The sequence below is a fragment of the Abrus precatorius genome, unplaced genomic scaffold, assembly GCF_003935025.1.
Source record: "Abrus precatorius isolate BTA unplaced genomic scaffold, Abrus_2018 Scaffold2, whole genome shotgun sequence".
NCBI lineage: Eukaryota > Viridiplantae > Streptophyta > Magnoliopsida > Fabales > Fabaceae > Abrus > Abrus precatorius.
Window position 1 is genome coordinate 9,823,525 of NW_020874362.1, and position 19,284 is coordinate 9,842,808.

The 19,284-nt window shown below is 28.7% G+C and overlaps 2 protein-coding genes across 4 annotated transcripts; one reads left to right on the plus strand and one right to left on the minus strand.

Annotated features, from left to right (window-relative positions):
* Window positions 1–9,427: 9,427 nt before the first annotated feature.
* LOC113858949 (protein NUCLEAR FUSION DEFECTIVE 4-like) lies at window positions 9,428–14,040 on the plus strand. 3 transcript variants are annotated; one of them, XM_027491759.1, is made up of 4 exons: window positions 9,443–9,845; window positions 12,040–12,652; window positions 12,749–12,968; window positions 13,105–13,873. In XM_027491759.1, the coding sequence occupies exons 1-4, from the start codon at window positions 9,537–9,539 to the stop codon at window positions 13,583–13,585; spliced, it is 1,623 nt and encodes a 540-aa protein (XP_027347560.1). In that variant the 5' UTR covers window positions 9,443–9,536; the 3' UTR covers window positions 13,586–13,873. The 3 variants fall into 3 exon arrangements, with proteins under 3 accessions (XP_027347559.1, XP_027347560.1, XP_027347561.1); XM_027491758.1 differs by having other exon boundaries at window positions 9,428–9,845; window positions 12,040–12,968; window positions 13,105–14,040; XM_027491760.1 differs by having other exon boundaries at window positions 12,040–12,964; window positions 13,105–13,330.
* A 114-nt stretch (window positions 14,041–14,154) lies between these two features.
* On the minus strand, window positions 14,155–17,128 carry LOC113860121. The gene has a single exon (XM_027492775.1). It carries the CDS (start codon window positions 16,183–16,185, stop codon window positions 14,668–14,670), a length of 1,518 nt encoding a protein of 505 aa, XP_027348576.1. The 5' UTR covers window positions 16,186–17,128; the 3' UTR covers window positions 14,155–14,667.
* Window positions 17,129–19,284: the final 2,156 nt, after the last annotated feature.

Below are 19,284 nucleotides of genomic sequence, written 5' to 3' on the forward strand. Positions count from 1 at the left end.
AGCGACTCTACCTCTGTGTGTTATAAATTGTCAAAATCTATGTGTACCAACGTTACCTTAAGTTTTATATAATATAAATTTATCAAATGAAGTTTTTAAATTTTATTAAATAAATATTTTCTTTAATCAATTTAAAGATTTATTTTATTATTATTATTAAACTAAAAATAATTTCATATTTTAAAATTTTTTAAGTCATATTTCTAATTTTGATAAATTAAATAACTAAATATTTCCTTACTTATTTATACAAATTTCTATAATATCGTTGTGTAATTTATATTGTCTTTGATTATCCAATAATTACAAGAGATTTATGTATAACTTACGCTATCTTAAATTTTCTTTCAACATTAATCATAGTCAAAATTTAAATTCAAATACTTTATTTATGAATAAAATATTTTTAACGATTTGTAATATAGTTATGTGATCTTCCTTCACCTTCTATATTGTTTCTCGGAGGATATATGTATAACCACATTATCTTATATCCTAAACATTATAATTTTATGAAAATAATTTTAATCTAAAAATTTTTTTTATTTATTAAACTTAATTTTAATTAACCAACTTCATAATTTTTAGATAGAACTACGTGACTTTGAGTTTTCCATTACACTTGGAGATACATAGGAGCAAGAACCAGACCCGTTAAGTCAAAATAATTTTTAAAATAATTTTAAGGTATCCATTAATATTTTAATAAATAATTTGTCTTCTTTTAAAATAAATAATAATAATAATTGTTGTTTAGTGGTTAAATAAATATTTTTCATTAAAATAAATTTGCACAATTAATTTAAGGTAAATATCTCCCGGACGTTGTAGGGTGCTAATACCTTCTCTACATGTAAATGACTTCCGCACTCATTTTTTTGGTTTCAAAGATCATTTTTCAAAGTTTTCTTTAATAAACTTTGTTGGTGACTCCTTTGATTTTTTAGAAAACATTTTTACTCCTAAAAGATTTTTTTTTCTTAAAATGTTTTCGCTGTACTGTTGCAACCACACGGTTGCGACAACTCCTTTTTAGTGGTTTGCTTTGAAAATACTAAGTTTTTTATAAGAACTATAGAACACTAATGTTTTCTTAAAATCTCACGTGTAGGAGTTGAGATTTTTTGACATAAAAAATTCATGATTATTTTCAGAACTACCTAAATATAATTGTAGTAAAAGCTCTGAATAAAACTATTTTAAGAAATATTATAATTTTACTAGTAAACATTGTTCAAAGGTAGTTAAGATTTGCATGTTTAATTATTTTGAAATGATAGATATTGTGTGAATATTGGATTATATCAAACTTTAGGATAAATAATTTTATTAATACTGAGAAAGTATGTATTAAAATTGTACTATTGGTTTGAGTCTGGAAGTATCTGATCTTTGGCATATTGTTTTGATTGTGTGGTATGACATTATTTGATGATTTAGACTGGTATGATACAATAAAAATAGATTTTGTTTAACAGCTAATGTGTATCCAAAATAGGTGAATTCATATTATCGATGGAAGTATTGATTGATTTTGAAAGAATGTGATATATAAAGGAGATAATATTGTTAGAGTTTTCTATCAAACAATAATTGTGCTTAATCACTTGTTATTATCCATATAGAATAAAAATTACAGCACAATTATAGAATTTATTGTTAACCCATACCCCAATTTATTATGAAAATAGAATGCGGAAGTGTACCTGAATTTGCCATTGGGAATAACGAAGGTTATGAAATTGACAACGGGTATTTGATCTTCCAAATGTAGAGCACCTTAGATTTTCCTTTTTTTGGTTTCTCTTCTGACAGGGATGAAGAGAGAAAATAACTATAATTGTACGTGTATTACTTGCTCTACAAATGGGGACCATAACCCCTGTATTGGTAACTGCCATCAGTTACCCCAAAATTGATAATTATAATTTGGCCCCTCATCAAATTATAATATCACTAATATTATCTACACAATTAACCTTTCATGACATATATGCCCTTAGCCATAAACTTATATTAATTAGACCACTTTAATATTTTGGCTAATATAATAATGGCCCTAACACATTTAAATAATGTAATATATATGTATGACCAAAAATTGCTAACAAATATGACATGATTATGGAGTTATGAGATGTGTAATTATTATACGTGAGTCATAACTGATTGATAGGTGTGATTATGATACAGGTATTGTAATACATCTAAGAGTGTACTTATAATAAATGTATTGTAATATATAGATTTATATAAATCATAACTCACGTATCATGACATGTTAATTGATGAAAAAGATGTGAAAAATGAAATGAGGAATGTTGAGAAAAGAGATGATATAAGAAATGCTGAGAATAAGTATAGATAGTCATAGAAATACACTAGAGGTGTGGAAGACGGAGGCGATTATGAAAATTTGGAGGAAATGAGGGTAGTGGATGTTTTTCTATAAAATGCGCATGATTAATAAAAATAGAGAGAAAAGACACTACAAGCCTCAAACTTATTTCCTGACCTAAATCTATCACACTTTTACTAAAAGGGGTCGAGTTGGTACATGTATTCGTGTGCAGTGGCTATCCAACAACTATATATGCTATGAAGTCCTCAAAGGATCCCAAAGGCAATGATTGTGAAATGATGATGGATATGAAATAGTATAGAAATTGTGTGATTATAATATATGTGTTATAACATATCAATTGATGTTGTTATGATATATGTGTTGTAATACATCGACAAGTGCGATTAGGACATATGTATTGTAACATATTAATAGGTGTAATATGGTACATGTATTATGACATACTGATTAGTGTGAAAATGTATGTTATAAATATTTGTAAAGATTATTAATTTGTTGTATGTGCTCTGCTATGATGATTTTTGGTGTGATCTGTGTGTTATTAGTAATGAGTATATATAAAAGGGTATTAGACAATAATTTCAGTTTCATTTAAAGTATTCTATCATAAAAGAGATTTAGTGTGACATGAAATATTCACCCTTACTAATAATTTTTTCAAGTAATAAAAGTGAAGAGATAAAGATGATTGATCTGTTCTAAGGTCATAATCAGTGACCTCGTGAGAGAAAACTACTTTGTAGTATTTGAATTAATTAAAGTATGTAATATTTTATTAAGTTTTCATTTTCAGTTAATAAGGTTATGTAATTATTTCATATTAAACTTAGAATTTATATTACTTTAATAAATTTTGTTGTAAACATTGATTTGAAATGTTTATATTATTAATAGTTAATTATTTTGATTTCAACTTACATTCAAAATTTGATAGAATACAAGTTTCATTAAATTTTCAATTCTTAAACTATATATGTGTGTTAAAATTTCTAGTTATATTTTATTATTTATATTAAATAAAAAATAAGGATGTTACACTTAATTATTGATCAATCAATGATTATATATTTTAAATAAATATTTTTATAAATATACATATTATTTATTATATATTAATTTTAATTATTTTTTCTTCAAATATATTTAAGTTTTTAATTCATTTTTATTTATTAGTTAGGATATTAAATTGATTAATAAATTTATTTCAATCAAGGAGATTAATTCATTTTTTTTTTGTTTTTAATATTTTATTATTAGATTTGTTGTTTTATACATAATTAATTTTAATAAATATTAATTAAATATAATTCATGATCAATAATTTTTTTATTTTTAATATTTTATGAGAATTGACGTAAAGCTGTTAAATATAATAATTCTAGTTAATTTTTCAATGTGTAGTATACTTCTTTCAATTTTCAAGATTTTATGACCATCACATGGTTTGATTACAGGAATCAAAGTCAATCAACTATCGTCAATTCTTTTACTTATGTTTCTATGAACTTTAATAATTATAAATTACTTATATAATTTAGGTTTATAAATAATAAGCTTATTTCAATATAAATATAAAATGTAAAACACTAAATGATGATTTTAAAATATGATAGATGATAAATATTTTTATAAATTAACAAAAAATACAAATAAAAACTTAAATTATCATTTTAAATGTAATATAAATTATATATTTTAATTTATCATATAGTTAATGTAATTTTTATGTCATATTAATGATTCAGTGTAATTAATTTTACATAAAATTATCGGTTCAAAATCAACCTTTTAAAAAATTATAATATACATTTAAAACTATAACAACTAATATAAGTTTACATAAATTAATAAATAAAAAATTTAAACATTTATTTATTTGATATTAAAGGAGACAGAAAGTCCAACAAAACAAGACTAGACTATGAACCTAGGCCACAAAAACTCTAAAAAGTTCAGTCTGAGAAAAGGCTCCAAAGAAGAGGGAGCTTCACTAAAAACAACAGAATACAAATTAAACTCATAAACCTAATTTAGCCAAACAATCAGCACTCTAGTTTGTCTCTCTAAGAACATGATGAAATCTAACAAACTTAACACATCTTAAAAGTTCGCTAATCTTGCTAATAACAAAATAAAAAGGATAATTACAGTTTTAAACATTAACAATAAGAAAAATAGCATTTTTAGAATCGCATTCAATCCAAATAAGTTGAATGCTATGATCAATGACCAACCAAAGACCCCAATAGATCCCCCATAATTCAGCTACAATAGGGTGACAAAGCTCCAAAACTCTATAAAACCCAACAATAAAGCCTCCAGCCCTATCCCGAATCAACCCACCACAACTGGCCAGGTTCAGGGAAAAAGAAACAGATCTGTCAGTATTGAGTTTGAGTTGATTTTCAGGAGGGGCTACCAAGTCACCATGAACTGCAAAATCCATGCTCCTTTGAATACTCCTGAAACAATAAGAAAAATAATCAACATCAATAAAGATTTTATATAACAGCTCCTCGTTATTAAGAGGGTTATTCTAAAAAATAAAACAACATTATTTTATTTATCAATATAATTAAGAATTTAATTTATAGTGTAGTTAATATATTACTTAATGCTATATTAAGGTTATAGTATAAATAATTTATGAAGTTATCTTTTCATATGTATCTTATTTTTTTTATTTTATTAGTTCTTATTAATTTTTTAATTCTGAAATAAATTTTTATAAATTAAGTTTAATCAAATATTATTATTTTTATTTCTTATAATTTTTTTATGAAATTAGTATTTATGAATTTAATATCAGCAATTATTTAATTTTATCATGTTAATTATAATATTTTTTATAAATTAAATCTAATCAATTTTCATTATTTTTATTTTCAAAGTTGTATTTTACAAATATTAATACTTATAAAATAAAAATATTCAACTATCATTATTTAGTTTGTAATAATTATAAATTTCATTATAAATGTATAGGATATATTAAATAGCTGCAATAAATATCAATAATATTTTAAATTTATCAGATTAATTCTGATAATTTTTTTTTATGAATTTTGATAATTTTTATTTTTAATTAAATTTATCTTTTATAAATATCAATAGTGATAAAATAAATATATTTAACTCTCATTATTTAGTTTATTGTTAGATTTTATATTTTTTTAATAACTAAATTGTAGGCGAAACACTCTTTTATCGATTTATTTTTATATCTTACAGTTTCAACAGATCTTAATTCGTTCATCTTTAGCATAATATTCCTTTAAGGGTGACTGCTTTTAAGCCTCTTAGGCAAACCTCTTAACTATCTCTTTATTTCTAACTCCTTTATCAATGAGTGTTCATTTAAGAGTCTTAATTGATGATCTAAACTATTTTCTAATTTATATGTATCTTTATTCTTAAGGTAACTTATATCATGGACAATGTGAATAACTTTAACTTTAAATATATTGATGAAGTTAGCATGACAAGAAAATTAATTAATTACAATTAAAAATTTAGTTAATAAAAAAATATTGCAAACTTGATAACAATAAATTTTGATATCAATCTTTTTTAAATTTAGTTACAAATATTTAGACATTATTTCTGTTAAATTTAGTGTTAATTATTTAAAGATAAATTCTACAGTATTTTGTAAGATAAGAAAGTATTTTGTGTTATTTTATAAAGAAAACAATTATAATAATTTATTTTATATCAATAGTTAATAGGATTAATAATTTATTTAAAAAATATAAATATTTTTTAATATTTTAATATAGTTTATAAAAAAGTATTTAATACCTCCTCAAATTTAAAAACACCTTAATAAGCATCTTATTTAAAAATTAAATACAACACAAAATACAGCGCGGCAAAACTTCCTTGGAACTGGTGGCGCTGGCTCCCACATTTTTATGCACTTTTCTTTTTCTCATATTAAGCTTTCCCACATTTAAGAATGGAGTTTTTCTCCATTTTTTATTATAATATTGATTATAATAAATTGCAGTTCCAATCATTTGATACGAAGTGCTGCACCCAGATTGTTCAAGTAGGTGCGGCATCGAAGAGTTTTCCTCCTTTTTTTAAGTCACTGCAAATCCCTAATATTTTATCAAAAACAACGCATCCAAAAAATTATTATAATGTGATTTTGTGGAGTTTAATAAATACAACTGCAAATATACTATGACAAAAAATTGAGTGCCTTGACACATTTGTGAAAAATAATTATTTATTGTGCAAGCGATTCTCAAGTTATTTAATCTAAATATTTTTAATTAATTTCATCATTGATATTAACTATACATGTTACATATGTAGCAAAAATCATCGAGACAAGTAGATTATTTTATTTTTATATTTTTATAAATAATTTATATATATAGAAATAATATTTTATATTAATATAAGTAAAATTTCTTATATTTAATTTAAGTTTTTATTTAATTTACTGAAATAATAAATTATAATTTATTAAATATGAGTTAAATAAAAGACTCAAATTAAATATAAAATTTTTTAAACTCAGCAGATCATATTCTATTGTTAATAACCTAATTTTGTATGTGTATGCTTACAACTATCACTTTCTATGTGTACTTAGTGGTTTTGAATACTATGTATTAAAAAAAAAGCTACACTATGAACTGTAGTCTGCATCAGCATCATGATTATTTTCGAGGTTTCTAGCTACGTGGATATTATATGTGAATAATTTATGCATGTTAACAATATCACCCATATTATCATATATTTTGGGAAATTTGATAAAAATAAAAAAATAAAGCTGCAAGTTGAGAGTTCAAACGAATTCGCTCAAAATAAATTTTTAAGAAAACACAACATTAATTTTATAGAATACCTTTGTCGTCATCCTAAAAATCGTTGTCATTTTTTATCATTATTTGTTGTCATGAAATCTTATGCCAGTTCACTTACGCGTGAGGTTCCTAATCTTTATTATACAATTTTAAATTATTATAAAAATTATTTTAGAAAGATAATTTAATAGCAATATGGGCTGTTAGCTATAGATTATGATGTAAGAACTGGGGTACTTCGTTAATAAATTTATTTTGTTGATAAAAATATTTTAAAAAAAAATCAAATGGGTTGTTTGTTCCGGTAGAAAAAATGACATAGAAATGAAAAAGTATAAAAAAAAGTTTTTATGTGTTTTGGATATTTTATTTTGTAAGAGTAACAGAATAATTTTCATATGACCCACCACCTATTTTTTATCACAAAAACTGGTGAGATTTTATGTAAAAAAAAGTTGTGGGTTTTTTTATTCATTTATTCTTATTTTTTGAAAATAATATAAAAATATTATATAATTATATAATTAAGAAAAAATATTATATTAAATTTTTTTTGTCATTATAAATTTTTATGTACAAAGTATTTTTGTTCTACTCTATTTTTCGTTCATCTAAATAAGTAAAGTATTTCTTTTACCGTTTTCTCTCTTATTTCTATCCATCTAAACAACAAATATTTTTCATTTCATTTATCATATATTTTTTTCATCATTGTTTTTTTACTCATTTTCTTTCTATCTATTTTCTATTTCATCTAAACATAGTAAAAAAGCAATATGATGCTTCTAGTTGCATTCGTTTAAACTTCACTTGTATTTAAAGAAAAATAGTTAGTAGCTAGTGTTTTATTTTTGTTTTAAATTTTCTTATAATTAATTCTAAAATATTTTTTAATAGGAAATTATATATGAAAAAAATAATATGAATGTGATTTTTATTATAACTTTTAAGAATTTATAATTTATCTATAATACTAACATTTTAGATTTAATATTAATAAATTTTGTTCACTACATGCATATAACTTTATTGATCATTGTAAAGTAACTCACTTTATACAACAACTTGATTTTTTCATGGATAGAACTATAATATTTAGCTTCAATATTTTAAGACTTTTTTAAGTGATGATTGATTCTTTCTAACAAATCTAGACAAGATATGAAAGACAAAGAAAAGATTAGATATAATTAAATTAATAACAATAATAATCTTATATCTTAGAAGTCAGTATATAGTAGAGATAACACTTATGTATAACACTCCAAATTCTCATCTTATATTTTTTAAAATACAAGATATATCTAAACACACATTCTATAAAAAATACAGTAAAAAAAAGAAAATAAAACATAATTTTGTTGAAAATAACTTGATTGTTAATATTTGTTCTTACTAAGCATAGGCGGGATAGATATTTAATTATTTATACTTGTTTCATTTTCATTAAAATTTACAAGTATTTTCTCGTACGCATTTAGCAGGTAAATTTATTGTTGTTGATAAATTTTGCAAGTATCATGAAGTACTTTACTCGTTTCATTGTTTACGTAGGTTAAATGTGAAACATATTGTATATAAAACATATTTTTTTTTTGTGAAAATAATTTATTTGAAAAAATTTTGAGATGAAAAACCAAAATTAAAAAATATTCAAATCGAAACAAAGTTAAAAGTTAAAAGATCAATCTATTAATTTAACCTAAAATTTATTATAACTTTCATGATAAATATTTAAAATAATTTATTTATAAATTTTTTTGAATGATTAGCAATATAAATTTTTTATACTCACAATGTATTAATATTTAATTATTCTTAAAATACAAAGCAAATTAATTATTTGTTACATGTACCTAAGAAGATACAATAAAAAGTTAACAAATTATAATTTTTTCTTAAAAATTATTGAATTTATTAAAATTAATGGATTGAATTTGTAATATTTTTTAATTAAAATTATATGTAAATTTTTATTGATTATCATTAAACACACCTTTAAAAAAACTATTCAATTAACAAAACTATTTTAGTTGTGCCCGATGAAACTGCCTTCAATACTACGGCGAAAGGAAGGGGACATGAGAGCCCAACGCAACTGGTCCAAAGAGGGGCTCCACAAAGACCCGTTTTGGAGCTATTGAAAAACCTCTCTGTCTCACAAAACGCATTTCGATTTCGATTTCAATTCCACTTTTATATTATATATATGTAAGCGCGCCCACACACACACACGTAACATGAGGCCACGCAGAGACACTGATAGACGCAGATTCGCTTTTCAATTCCAATCAACCAACTCTGACACCGAATCGCCGCGGCGAAAACCGAAGTTCTTCTTTCTGGCGATGGCAGGGCAATCGCGAAAGTGGATGATCCTTGTAGCCACAATTTGGATTCAGGCATTCACCGGAACCAATTTCAATTTCTCGCAATACTCGTCGTCTTTGAAATCCGCACTCGACATCTCGCAGGTACAATTGAACTACCTAGCCACCGCCAACGACATGGGAAAGGTTTTCGGTTGGTCCTCTGGTCTTGCTCTCATGCACCTTCCCCTCTCTCTCGTTTTGTTCCTCGCTGCTTTCATGGGTTTCTTTGGCTACGGACTCCAGTGGCTCCTTCTCAGCCGTGTCATCGCTTTGCCTTATGTTCTGGTAATTTATTTATTTTTCAGTGATGTTGATTGTTTTATTGATTGTTTTATGTGTTTGGACTTGTGATTAGTCATTATACGCTTGCGTTTCTGAGTTCTGAATGACCTTTGATTGTTACATTATACGTGGTATCATGTTTAGTTTTTATTTTTTATAAAGTTTAGATGTAGCATATTATAGGTATTTTTAATATTTTTAATTAAAATTAGAATTTTACTTCAGTAGTTTTTTTTAATGATATATCTAGCTGAAAATTTAATTTTAATAGAAGTATAATTAAAAAGTACTTATAGTGTTACACTTAAGTCCACTTGAGTTTTTTCTTTAAATGATAGGAATATTCATTTTATTTTTTCAAGGAATATTAATTTACATATTCTAAAAGTAGATGTCAAGATTTGTCTAGTAACTCATTCTAAAGAACTCGAAGAATTTCTCATTTCTAAAAAAACATGGATTTCAAAAAGGATGTATTCTTTATATTTAGATCTCAGTGATATTCTAAATTAAATCTTAGGTAAATATATCCTTATTTGAGAATTCAAAAATAAGTTCACTTCATTTAAACCTTGGCCGAGTATCCAGTTGTTGTCTCTCTCGGAAGATTTCTTCTCTGTTCCACTAAACACTCATCACGCATTGTTGAAAATTACGATTTTCAACTATTGAGCGATGATGTTATTGTTATTGGTTCTGGTTAAATGATAATGCATCTAGAAGGCAATAGATTAATTAAAATAGAACCAATAATTGATTTGATCTGAGGAAAGCAATTTATTGTTTGATAAAATCTTGTATCTTATGCACATTATTTGAAAGTTTTTTTTTTTACTATTTGGGGAACTTTTTGGTGTTTTATTAATACATATAGATGAATTTTTGATACGTGTGTGTAAAAAAAAAAAGGAGATAAGGTTCGGTTAAAGAAGAAATAAAGAAGTAAAATAAATAATTTTTTTAAAGTTAAATCAAGTTATCACTTTAAATTTTGTATAAGTTATACAAAAATATTTCTAAAATAGAGAGATAAGTTAATTTATTTTATATTTTAATTATTTATTGATAAATTTATCTAAATTAAACTTATGACAAAGATAAAAATAATTATATTCGGTATTACATATAATGTCAACTTTTAATTGTTAAATCAAGAGAACTGTATTCGAAATACTGTTATATATTTCTAGGGATGATTCCTGTTACTTCATCGGAAAAAGGAAAATGTTAACGTTGGAATTCTCCAAGTATTTTTGCGTGTTGTGTTTTGCGGTCTGGTTTTCCATATACTTCGTTTTCATTGCCGCGATATTCCACTAGCCATCATTGTTTCGTTGTTTATACACGTGGTCCCAAATCCCAATTCCATTACAATTGGTTCCAGAAGCAAAACGAAGCAGTTCTTTGAAACAACACAACAGCCACATTTAAATATATTAGTAAGATACATAAAAAAAAATAAAATTCTACAGTTTAAATTTCCACAAACCTATTATTTTCCATAATCACATGACTACACATGGATGTGGTACACCAAACGGAGGCTAGAAAGTACAATTATACAACAACTCATTTCATCAACCTGCACTAGAACATACCTATAGTGATGATGATGAATATAATATTGGATCTATATTCCTTAATCATGAGTGTTAAATTAGTCTATATTCCCTGTTACCAAATTATTAATAGAGTGATTAATACATGTCTTCAAAATGTTTTTTCATCTGATTGCAAAAACTCACATGGAGATGTCATGATTGAATCCATTTATTATTCACTATTCTGAGATCTATGAACGCGCTGCAAGGGGCAAGCTGATAAATTTAGCTGCGCCTTGCATCTTTTTGCTCCTAATCAATGCCAATCTCACATGGTTTTTCATGTAAAAATAAATAGGTATTATTTATCTGATGTAAGCTGGAAGTATCTAAAAGCTCTTGCTATAGATATGTTAAATTGCGATCATCTAGATTTAAGACAGTTTTCCATGATTTCTCTGGAATGATGTACTGTATTCTATAATAAAACTGTAGATAATGGAAATAGATAAAAACAATGGGATTCAATTAATTCTTGATTACATCTGGTAACTAAACCGTGACTGATTAACTCTTAAACGTCACTGAATTGTAACATACAGAAAGTTTGATCATAGCCTGCGTTGCATTGACTACCCTTTAATTTTTATTGGCAGGTCTTTCTTCTGTCCCTTTTAGGTGGCTGTAGCATCTGTTGGTTCAATACAGTATGTTTTGTTCTCTGCATTAGGAATTTTCCAGTTAACCGAGCCCTTGCATTATCACTCACTGTGAGTTTTAATGGTGTTAGTGCAGCACTCTACAACCTTGCTGCCAATTCAATAGACCCTTCATCTGATGCAGTGTATCTGCTTTTGAGTGCTGTTGTTCCTCTTCTCATTTGCATAGCAGCACTTGTTCCTATTCTTCGCCAACCAGTTTTAGACCCTCTCCCTCCTGATGCAGTTAACCGGGACTCGGTGATATTTCTAATATTGAACTTCTTAGCAGTTTTAACTGGCCTTTATCTCCTCCTGTTTGGCTCTTCTGCTTCTGGTGTGACTTCAGCTCGGCTATATTTCAGTGGGGCTATTCTCCTCCTCATCTTACCATTATGTATCCCGGGCATCGTATATGCTCGTGCGTGGTTTCGGCATGCCATCCATTCCAGCTTTCGGATGGAAGGCTCCAGCTTCATTCTTGTTCATGATGATGATCTTGAGATGCATAAAGAACTCCTTAGCCGTCACAATAGTGTTGTTAGCAACGGAGATACTTACAGCCTACTGGGTGAAAATGGACACATGTTTGGAAATCAGAAAGCAAAAGATAGTGATGTGTGTTGCGATAGGATGATTGGCCAGGATCATTTGGCAATGCTAGGAGAAGAGCACCCAGCTGCAGTGATTGTCCGAAGATTGGATTTTTGGCTATACTATATTACATACTTCTGTGGAGGTACAATTGGTCTAGTCTATAGCAATAATCTGGGACAGATTGCCCAATCGCTCGGCCAAAGTTCAAATACTTCTACACTGGTCACACTCTATGCATCCTTTTCCTTTTTTGGCCGCTTGCTTTCAGCTGGACCAGACTATATTCGTAAGTAAGTATTCTCTTCAATCTCTAATGTATTGTATTTTTGGAGCTTTCAATAAAGTTTTAGCTTTTGTCCTGAATTGGGAGTGAATCTTGGAAATAAAATTGTAGTAGTTATGATGATAGTATTTTCTGCGTTGCAGTAAATTCTACTTTGCAAGGACTGGTTGGCTATCCATTGCACTTATACCAACCCCAATTGCATTTATCTTGCTTGCTGCTTCGGATAGTCCTCTAGCACTGCAGACAGGCACTGCACTGATTGGGATGAGTTCTGGTTTTATATTTGCAGCTGCAGTGTCAGTTACATCTGAGCTGTTTGGACCAAACAGTGTTGGTGTCAATCACAACCTTCTCATAACAAATATCCCTATTGGATCTCTTCTCTATGGATTTCTTGCTGCACTGGTTTATGATGCCAATGCACTCAACACACCAGAAAGCTTGATAATGTCCGACTCAGTAGTGTGCATGGGAAGGCAGTGCTACTTCTGGACATTTGTCTGGTGGGGATGCATATCTGTCCTGGGACTAGCTTCAAGCGTGCTATTATTCTCAAGAACCAAACATGCATACTATCATTTTGAGAAACACCGTATTTCAACTCAATCATTTGTGTCTTAACTTTTGCTATGGATGAGACATGAAGATTATAATGTGGCTGAATTCATTTGGACAGCTGTAGAAGCCTCACTTGTATAGGGACAAATATGCATTTGGGGGTGGATACTAGAGAAGCAAAGTTAAAGCTAGGGTGATTCTTGGGGAACATATGTATTGTAGTCGATACTAGAGGAGAGTTGAAGATTCAGAAGCAAGAGCATAAAGATTTTGTTTAACTCTTGCATAGTGCACAAAGTATTAAGAAAAGAGTAAAGGGAAATAATTCAAAGAAAGTAAAAAATGGTCTCTGCAAATGATTCCTCTACTTTGAACAAATTTTACGTTTGACCTGATATTTCAGCTGTAGAAGCAGGAGCTATGCTTTGGCCATGCTTGACGCATTTTGGTTCCAAAGGTGCGGCCACCATTTTGGTAGCTCTCAAAAGAGATTTATTAATAAACCAAGAGATGACATTTTAAAAGCTATAGTTATTCAATATTTTGATGTCTTTTAAGATCTCCAATGAACGGGGCTCAAGTGCCCCAGTTCTACACTCTTGTTTTTTTTTTTTTTTTTTTTTTCAGCTTCTTTCATTGCCAAAGGAAAACCAATTTGTAGTTCAGGAAAGACAAGATACAGGCTTCATCTGACCGATGACCTTGAATGGGACTCTGCTTTTTCCCAAGGTTCTGTTATGAGAATTCTGATTATTCATCACCTGCTAAGGTTGAGGCAGATATAGATTCATCATGCAATCCTTCTTTGTTGACACATACAAAGTCTCTGTTCTTTTAAAGTATCAACGACTGATCAACTGTATATCCACATCTTATGAGATTCGGTTTGCCTTCTGGTTTATTGATTATATTTTGTTTTTACTTTTAGTAAAGCACCTTTATTTAATCTCTCCATCAAATATTAGATACTCCAGAGCATTGTCATCCAAGATCGAGGCCATTAAGTATTAAAGTTATTCAAGAAATTTTAACTATGAAAAACCTATATCTGATTATTTAAAAGTTTGAATATAATTATATCATACTGACTAAAATGAAAAATAAATGAAAGAAGAAAAGGAATAAAGGGAGTTTCTAGCCTAGCCTCAAGGATAGGTACAGAATTTACGATTTTTTATACATAGGAATAACCTCTCATAAGCCAATGACATCTTTATTGCTGTGAACATTGAAGCAGCATATTCCCGGCATGCCTTGCCCCTCCTTGCTAGTCTCTGCGGTCCTTCCTTTACCACTGCTTCCAGTGCCTCCAACAGAGACTCCACATTCGGGGAGAACATGTAGCCAAATTCATCATTAACCACAATTGTCCCTTTAATGCTTGGAAATCTTGATGCCAGAAGAGGCTTCCCACTCATCATTGCCTCCATCAAAGTAAGGTCAAGCCCTTGTGGCCTAAGTGTGGGATTGACAAAAATGTCAATAGCATTATAGAAAGCTCTCAACATGGAAGGACTCATTGATCCCAGAACCAGAACCTGGCTCCCTAAATCCTTGTACCTGTTCTCCCATGGTCCAGAACCAGCAACAATCAAGTACACATTAGGGTGCTTGGTTATAAGCCTCGAGTATGCTTCATGAAGCAGAGGATGACCCTTGTCCTTCACCAATCTTCCAGCTACACCAAGCACCAAACTTGCATTTCTTGGAATGCCAATTTTGTTTCTGAATTCCCTACCCAATTCTAAATCTTCTTTGAACTCATCCCCATCAACGCCATTCAGTATTACATGCACTCTTCTGGTAGGAATTTGGTACATATCCCTCAGCATCTCACCACAACTATCACTTATAGCAACATGATGAGCATAATTCCTGAAGAACCTAATCTCATTCAGCACCTTAGGGACAACACCCTGCAAGCTTTGGTTGAAAAGAGGGGACATAGGCTCATCAGGCCTGCGAGCCAGGTCTTGGAAAATGCTTGATTGCAAGCTCTCAAGGGCTATGCCATGCCATGACACTGCAAGGTTTGAAATATTGCGTGCTAGCCAGTGAGGAAGTGCCACGCTTTCTGAGTGCACAACATCAAATGGTTCTCGCTGGTTTTCTTCCACAAACTGTTCCCATGCCTTGTTATAGCGCCACCTGCCAGGCTCACCTTCATGGCAATGAATATAAGGGGAAGAAGGTGCACCTTCTCGATGGTTGTTTTTGTTTGCCTCTGAGGATGATGAGATTGAAGTGCTTTCATCTTGGGGTGGAGATGTGAAGACATGAACTTGATGGCCACGGTGGGCTAAAGCTGTATGAAGGGTGTGAGCATGGCGCTCCATGCCACCAGGGGTTGTGCCAATTGGCCATTTCCTAGAGAAGACAGCAATTTTGAGAGCAAAGGGTGGTGGGCTGTGTTCGAAAAATGAGAGGCGGTTCCATGCAAATTCAGCTACACGAAGATCACCTGACCAAGTTATGGCTTGAGAAGAAGCAAGGGTGGTGCATATGGAGGTGGTGGTTGGGGTGTGGAGGAGGAAAAGAGCAGGTATGGTGAAGAGGACAATGAAGAAAAGGGTGGTGCAAAAATAAAAATTTGATGGGGAACTCGATTTTTTGGACTTGGGGTTCAAGGCCATTTCCTCAGGGAGTTCTGAGGATATGGGCATAGAGATGTTTCGAATTTTTGTGGTTTGAGTTGTGGGGCGTTTGTGTTCAATGTTATGGGAAAGGAGAGAAGACTGAGTGGGGCATTGAGAAGGTAGGCACGCACTGAAGCAAGTGCGTTTTTGTTTGAGTTTTCTTCTTGGTGCGTTCCTCACGCCTCACTTTGAGGCCAAAAAGGGGACTCATGTGAGACGGGTTTTGTAAGTATTTGAAATATATCGATACTCTGATTTAACATGCACGCACAATTAGGCCTTCTCCAACATCCATGCCAGTATAGACTTCAGATAAAGAATCATCAATGTCCTGAATTCCTGGTTAAGTTTTCTTCATTTTTGTTATGCAGAGAGAAACTCAAGCGCAAGTACACGGCATCTTGTGACTCTCGTACCTTTTTAAACTAGCTTTATTTTGACGTTACAAAGTTATTACAAGAATTTGACTTTAAAAATTAAACATTTTGTGATTTTCAACTTTTTTATATTGCGGAGTTGCCTACGTTACACAGTTTCCCTGTCTAAGGTTGCTTCTTGTTGACCGTTGATATTCGTTTTAATTATATTGGACCAGCTAAGTGGATTTTCATGCAACCAACTTGTATTTGTTAGTCAAAGAAGTTGTGTTTGCTCCAATTACGCATTGACCCTTCTGAATTTACCATATAATTATAAATTCCACCTCCATATTATTATGTATGAAAGTATATGTGTGAGATCGCATTATTATATACTAATTTTAAAGTCAGATATACCGAAAGTGAAAGTTTAAATCAACTTTCTTAAGAAACCAACTAATGGAAGAAATAAATCAACGAGAATTATTGGTTTGATAAGGACCGATCAGCATCTACATTGTGACTTCGAGGATCCCTTTTTGGATTGTTTGGCTGAATTGCAATTTGCGTACATTATTTGAAAGCGGAAGTTTGGTGGTTTTTTATTGTAACAGGGAAACTTTAAAAACAAATTTTTAAAATTGTATGGTTTGAATTTAAAATATAAAAATGAGTGATTTGATTAGTAAAAGAGTGATAAAAAAACAAAAATAAAATGTGTAAAATACTACAGACATGTGACATGCTGACTAAGATGAAATAGCACCATAGAAGTCAAAAAGTAGAGAGAGAGAGAGGAAAAAAAAAACTCCCTTTTATGACGTGTTATTAACACAAGGGAGTGTGAATGAAAATGCGCTACACACGGGTGTTTACACGTGGTGCCTTGTGTGGCTCAGTTTAAATTTAAAAAGCCCTTTAATCCTCCTATTTGGTTTATTTTTTGAGAAAAAAAAAAACTTAACATTTAGGGTTTGTTTGATTTAGTTTTGATTTTTAATTTTTAAAAATTATATTTTAAAACAATTTTAAAAAACAATTTTTAGAAAAATAAAAAAATAAATTGTTTAATAATTTAGTTTTTTAAATTGTTTTTAGTTAAATTTTTGTTAGTTTTAGAAAGAAAAACAGAAAAATAAAAATAAAAACATCTAAATGACAATTCTATTTTTTAGTTTTAGAAACTCAAAATAAAAATTAATTTTTAAAACTTACATTAACAAGCAAGTTTTTCTATTTTTTAATTTTAAAAACTAAAAACTCTATTTTAAAAAAAAAAGCTCTTAATCTTGCATGGTTTAGAGTTGTTTGAAGAGTTCTTGCATTGAATTTATTTTTAAATGTATTATTTAACATAGGAATAGCTTCTTATTTATTGTGATGATCCTTATTAATGTATTGGTAATGGAGAGATAGAGTTTCAAAATGTTTTTTTAATATAATAATACATTTTTATTTTCATAATATATAACAATACAATTTACGGCACATATGTGTACAGTCTAAACTATGTTGTTCTATAGGATGTTTATTAACTAAATTTTGTAATGAAAGTAAACCATTAAAAGTAATTGGACTAGTTCTCTCACTTTAACTGAACAATTGAGTAAAAAATCACCCTTAATATAAGTGTTATTTTCATCCCTACAAGTAGTATCACTTTCGTCACCAATATCATTGCTTAAGCAAATTATAATCAGCATCATTCGATAAATTTTACATCTCTAACATAGCAATTTTAAAAATATGAATAAATAACTAGAAAATAAAAGTAATCAAATAATTATAAACAAAATAATTTACAAATAAAATTATTTGTTGTTGCTCCACTCACTACAATAATTACGACATCTAATGTCAATTTATTATTGACGGAAAAAATTAGAATTTTTACATCAGTTTTATATAACTGTTGGTAAATAAAATAATTTTAATGTTAGTTGTTATTTAACTATCATTCATTGAATTTTTATGCAAATATTTATTACTCTTACATGCCACAATTCTATCCTAATTAATTATTCTTCTACCAATTTTTTTTATGGTTTTTAAGCTGTAGTTGACATTCATTGTAAATTTAACTTTGTAAAGATATTTTCATAAACCCAATCTCATTTTTCATACTAGACACTCTCATCACATACTCAAATCCTTTTATTTATCAACTTTAAAGTGTAAAACACTCATCTCGTTGTCTTATTTATTATTTGAACCTCAATTTGATATTCACATTTTTTTATTCGCTGTTTGTACTTCATTCTCATTTTCACATTTTCTCATCTCCTGTTTGAACTTCAATCTAAATTTTACATCATATATTTGAACTTCAATGTTGTTCTAATTCGTTAATATTGCAGAGTTAATAGGAAAAATTAGAAACTAAGAAAAGGTGAGATTTTTACTCTTTGATAATTTGTCTATTGAATTCTTAATTTGGGGTTTTCTTTACATGCAAAAGTTGATTATATTTACAAGTTCCTAATGCATGGTTCTTTATGGTTGTGTTTTGATTCTCTTTTTGTTCTTATTGCAAGTTTGTTATATAAGACTTGAAGAAATGGATAAATCTTTAACTGGTCAATACCAAAGGTATTTTTTTTACATATAATATTTTGATATAATCATATTTTATATAGTGATTCTATTGATATTTAATTTTAAATTTTTAATTGCAAAAATATTACTAGTGTTTTGTTGTGCCTTTGAACATGTTGAAGCATGTCTAAAAACTGAATGTGAGTGTTTTAGAAAGAAATAAAATAGACCA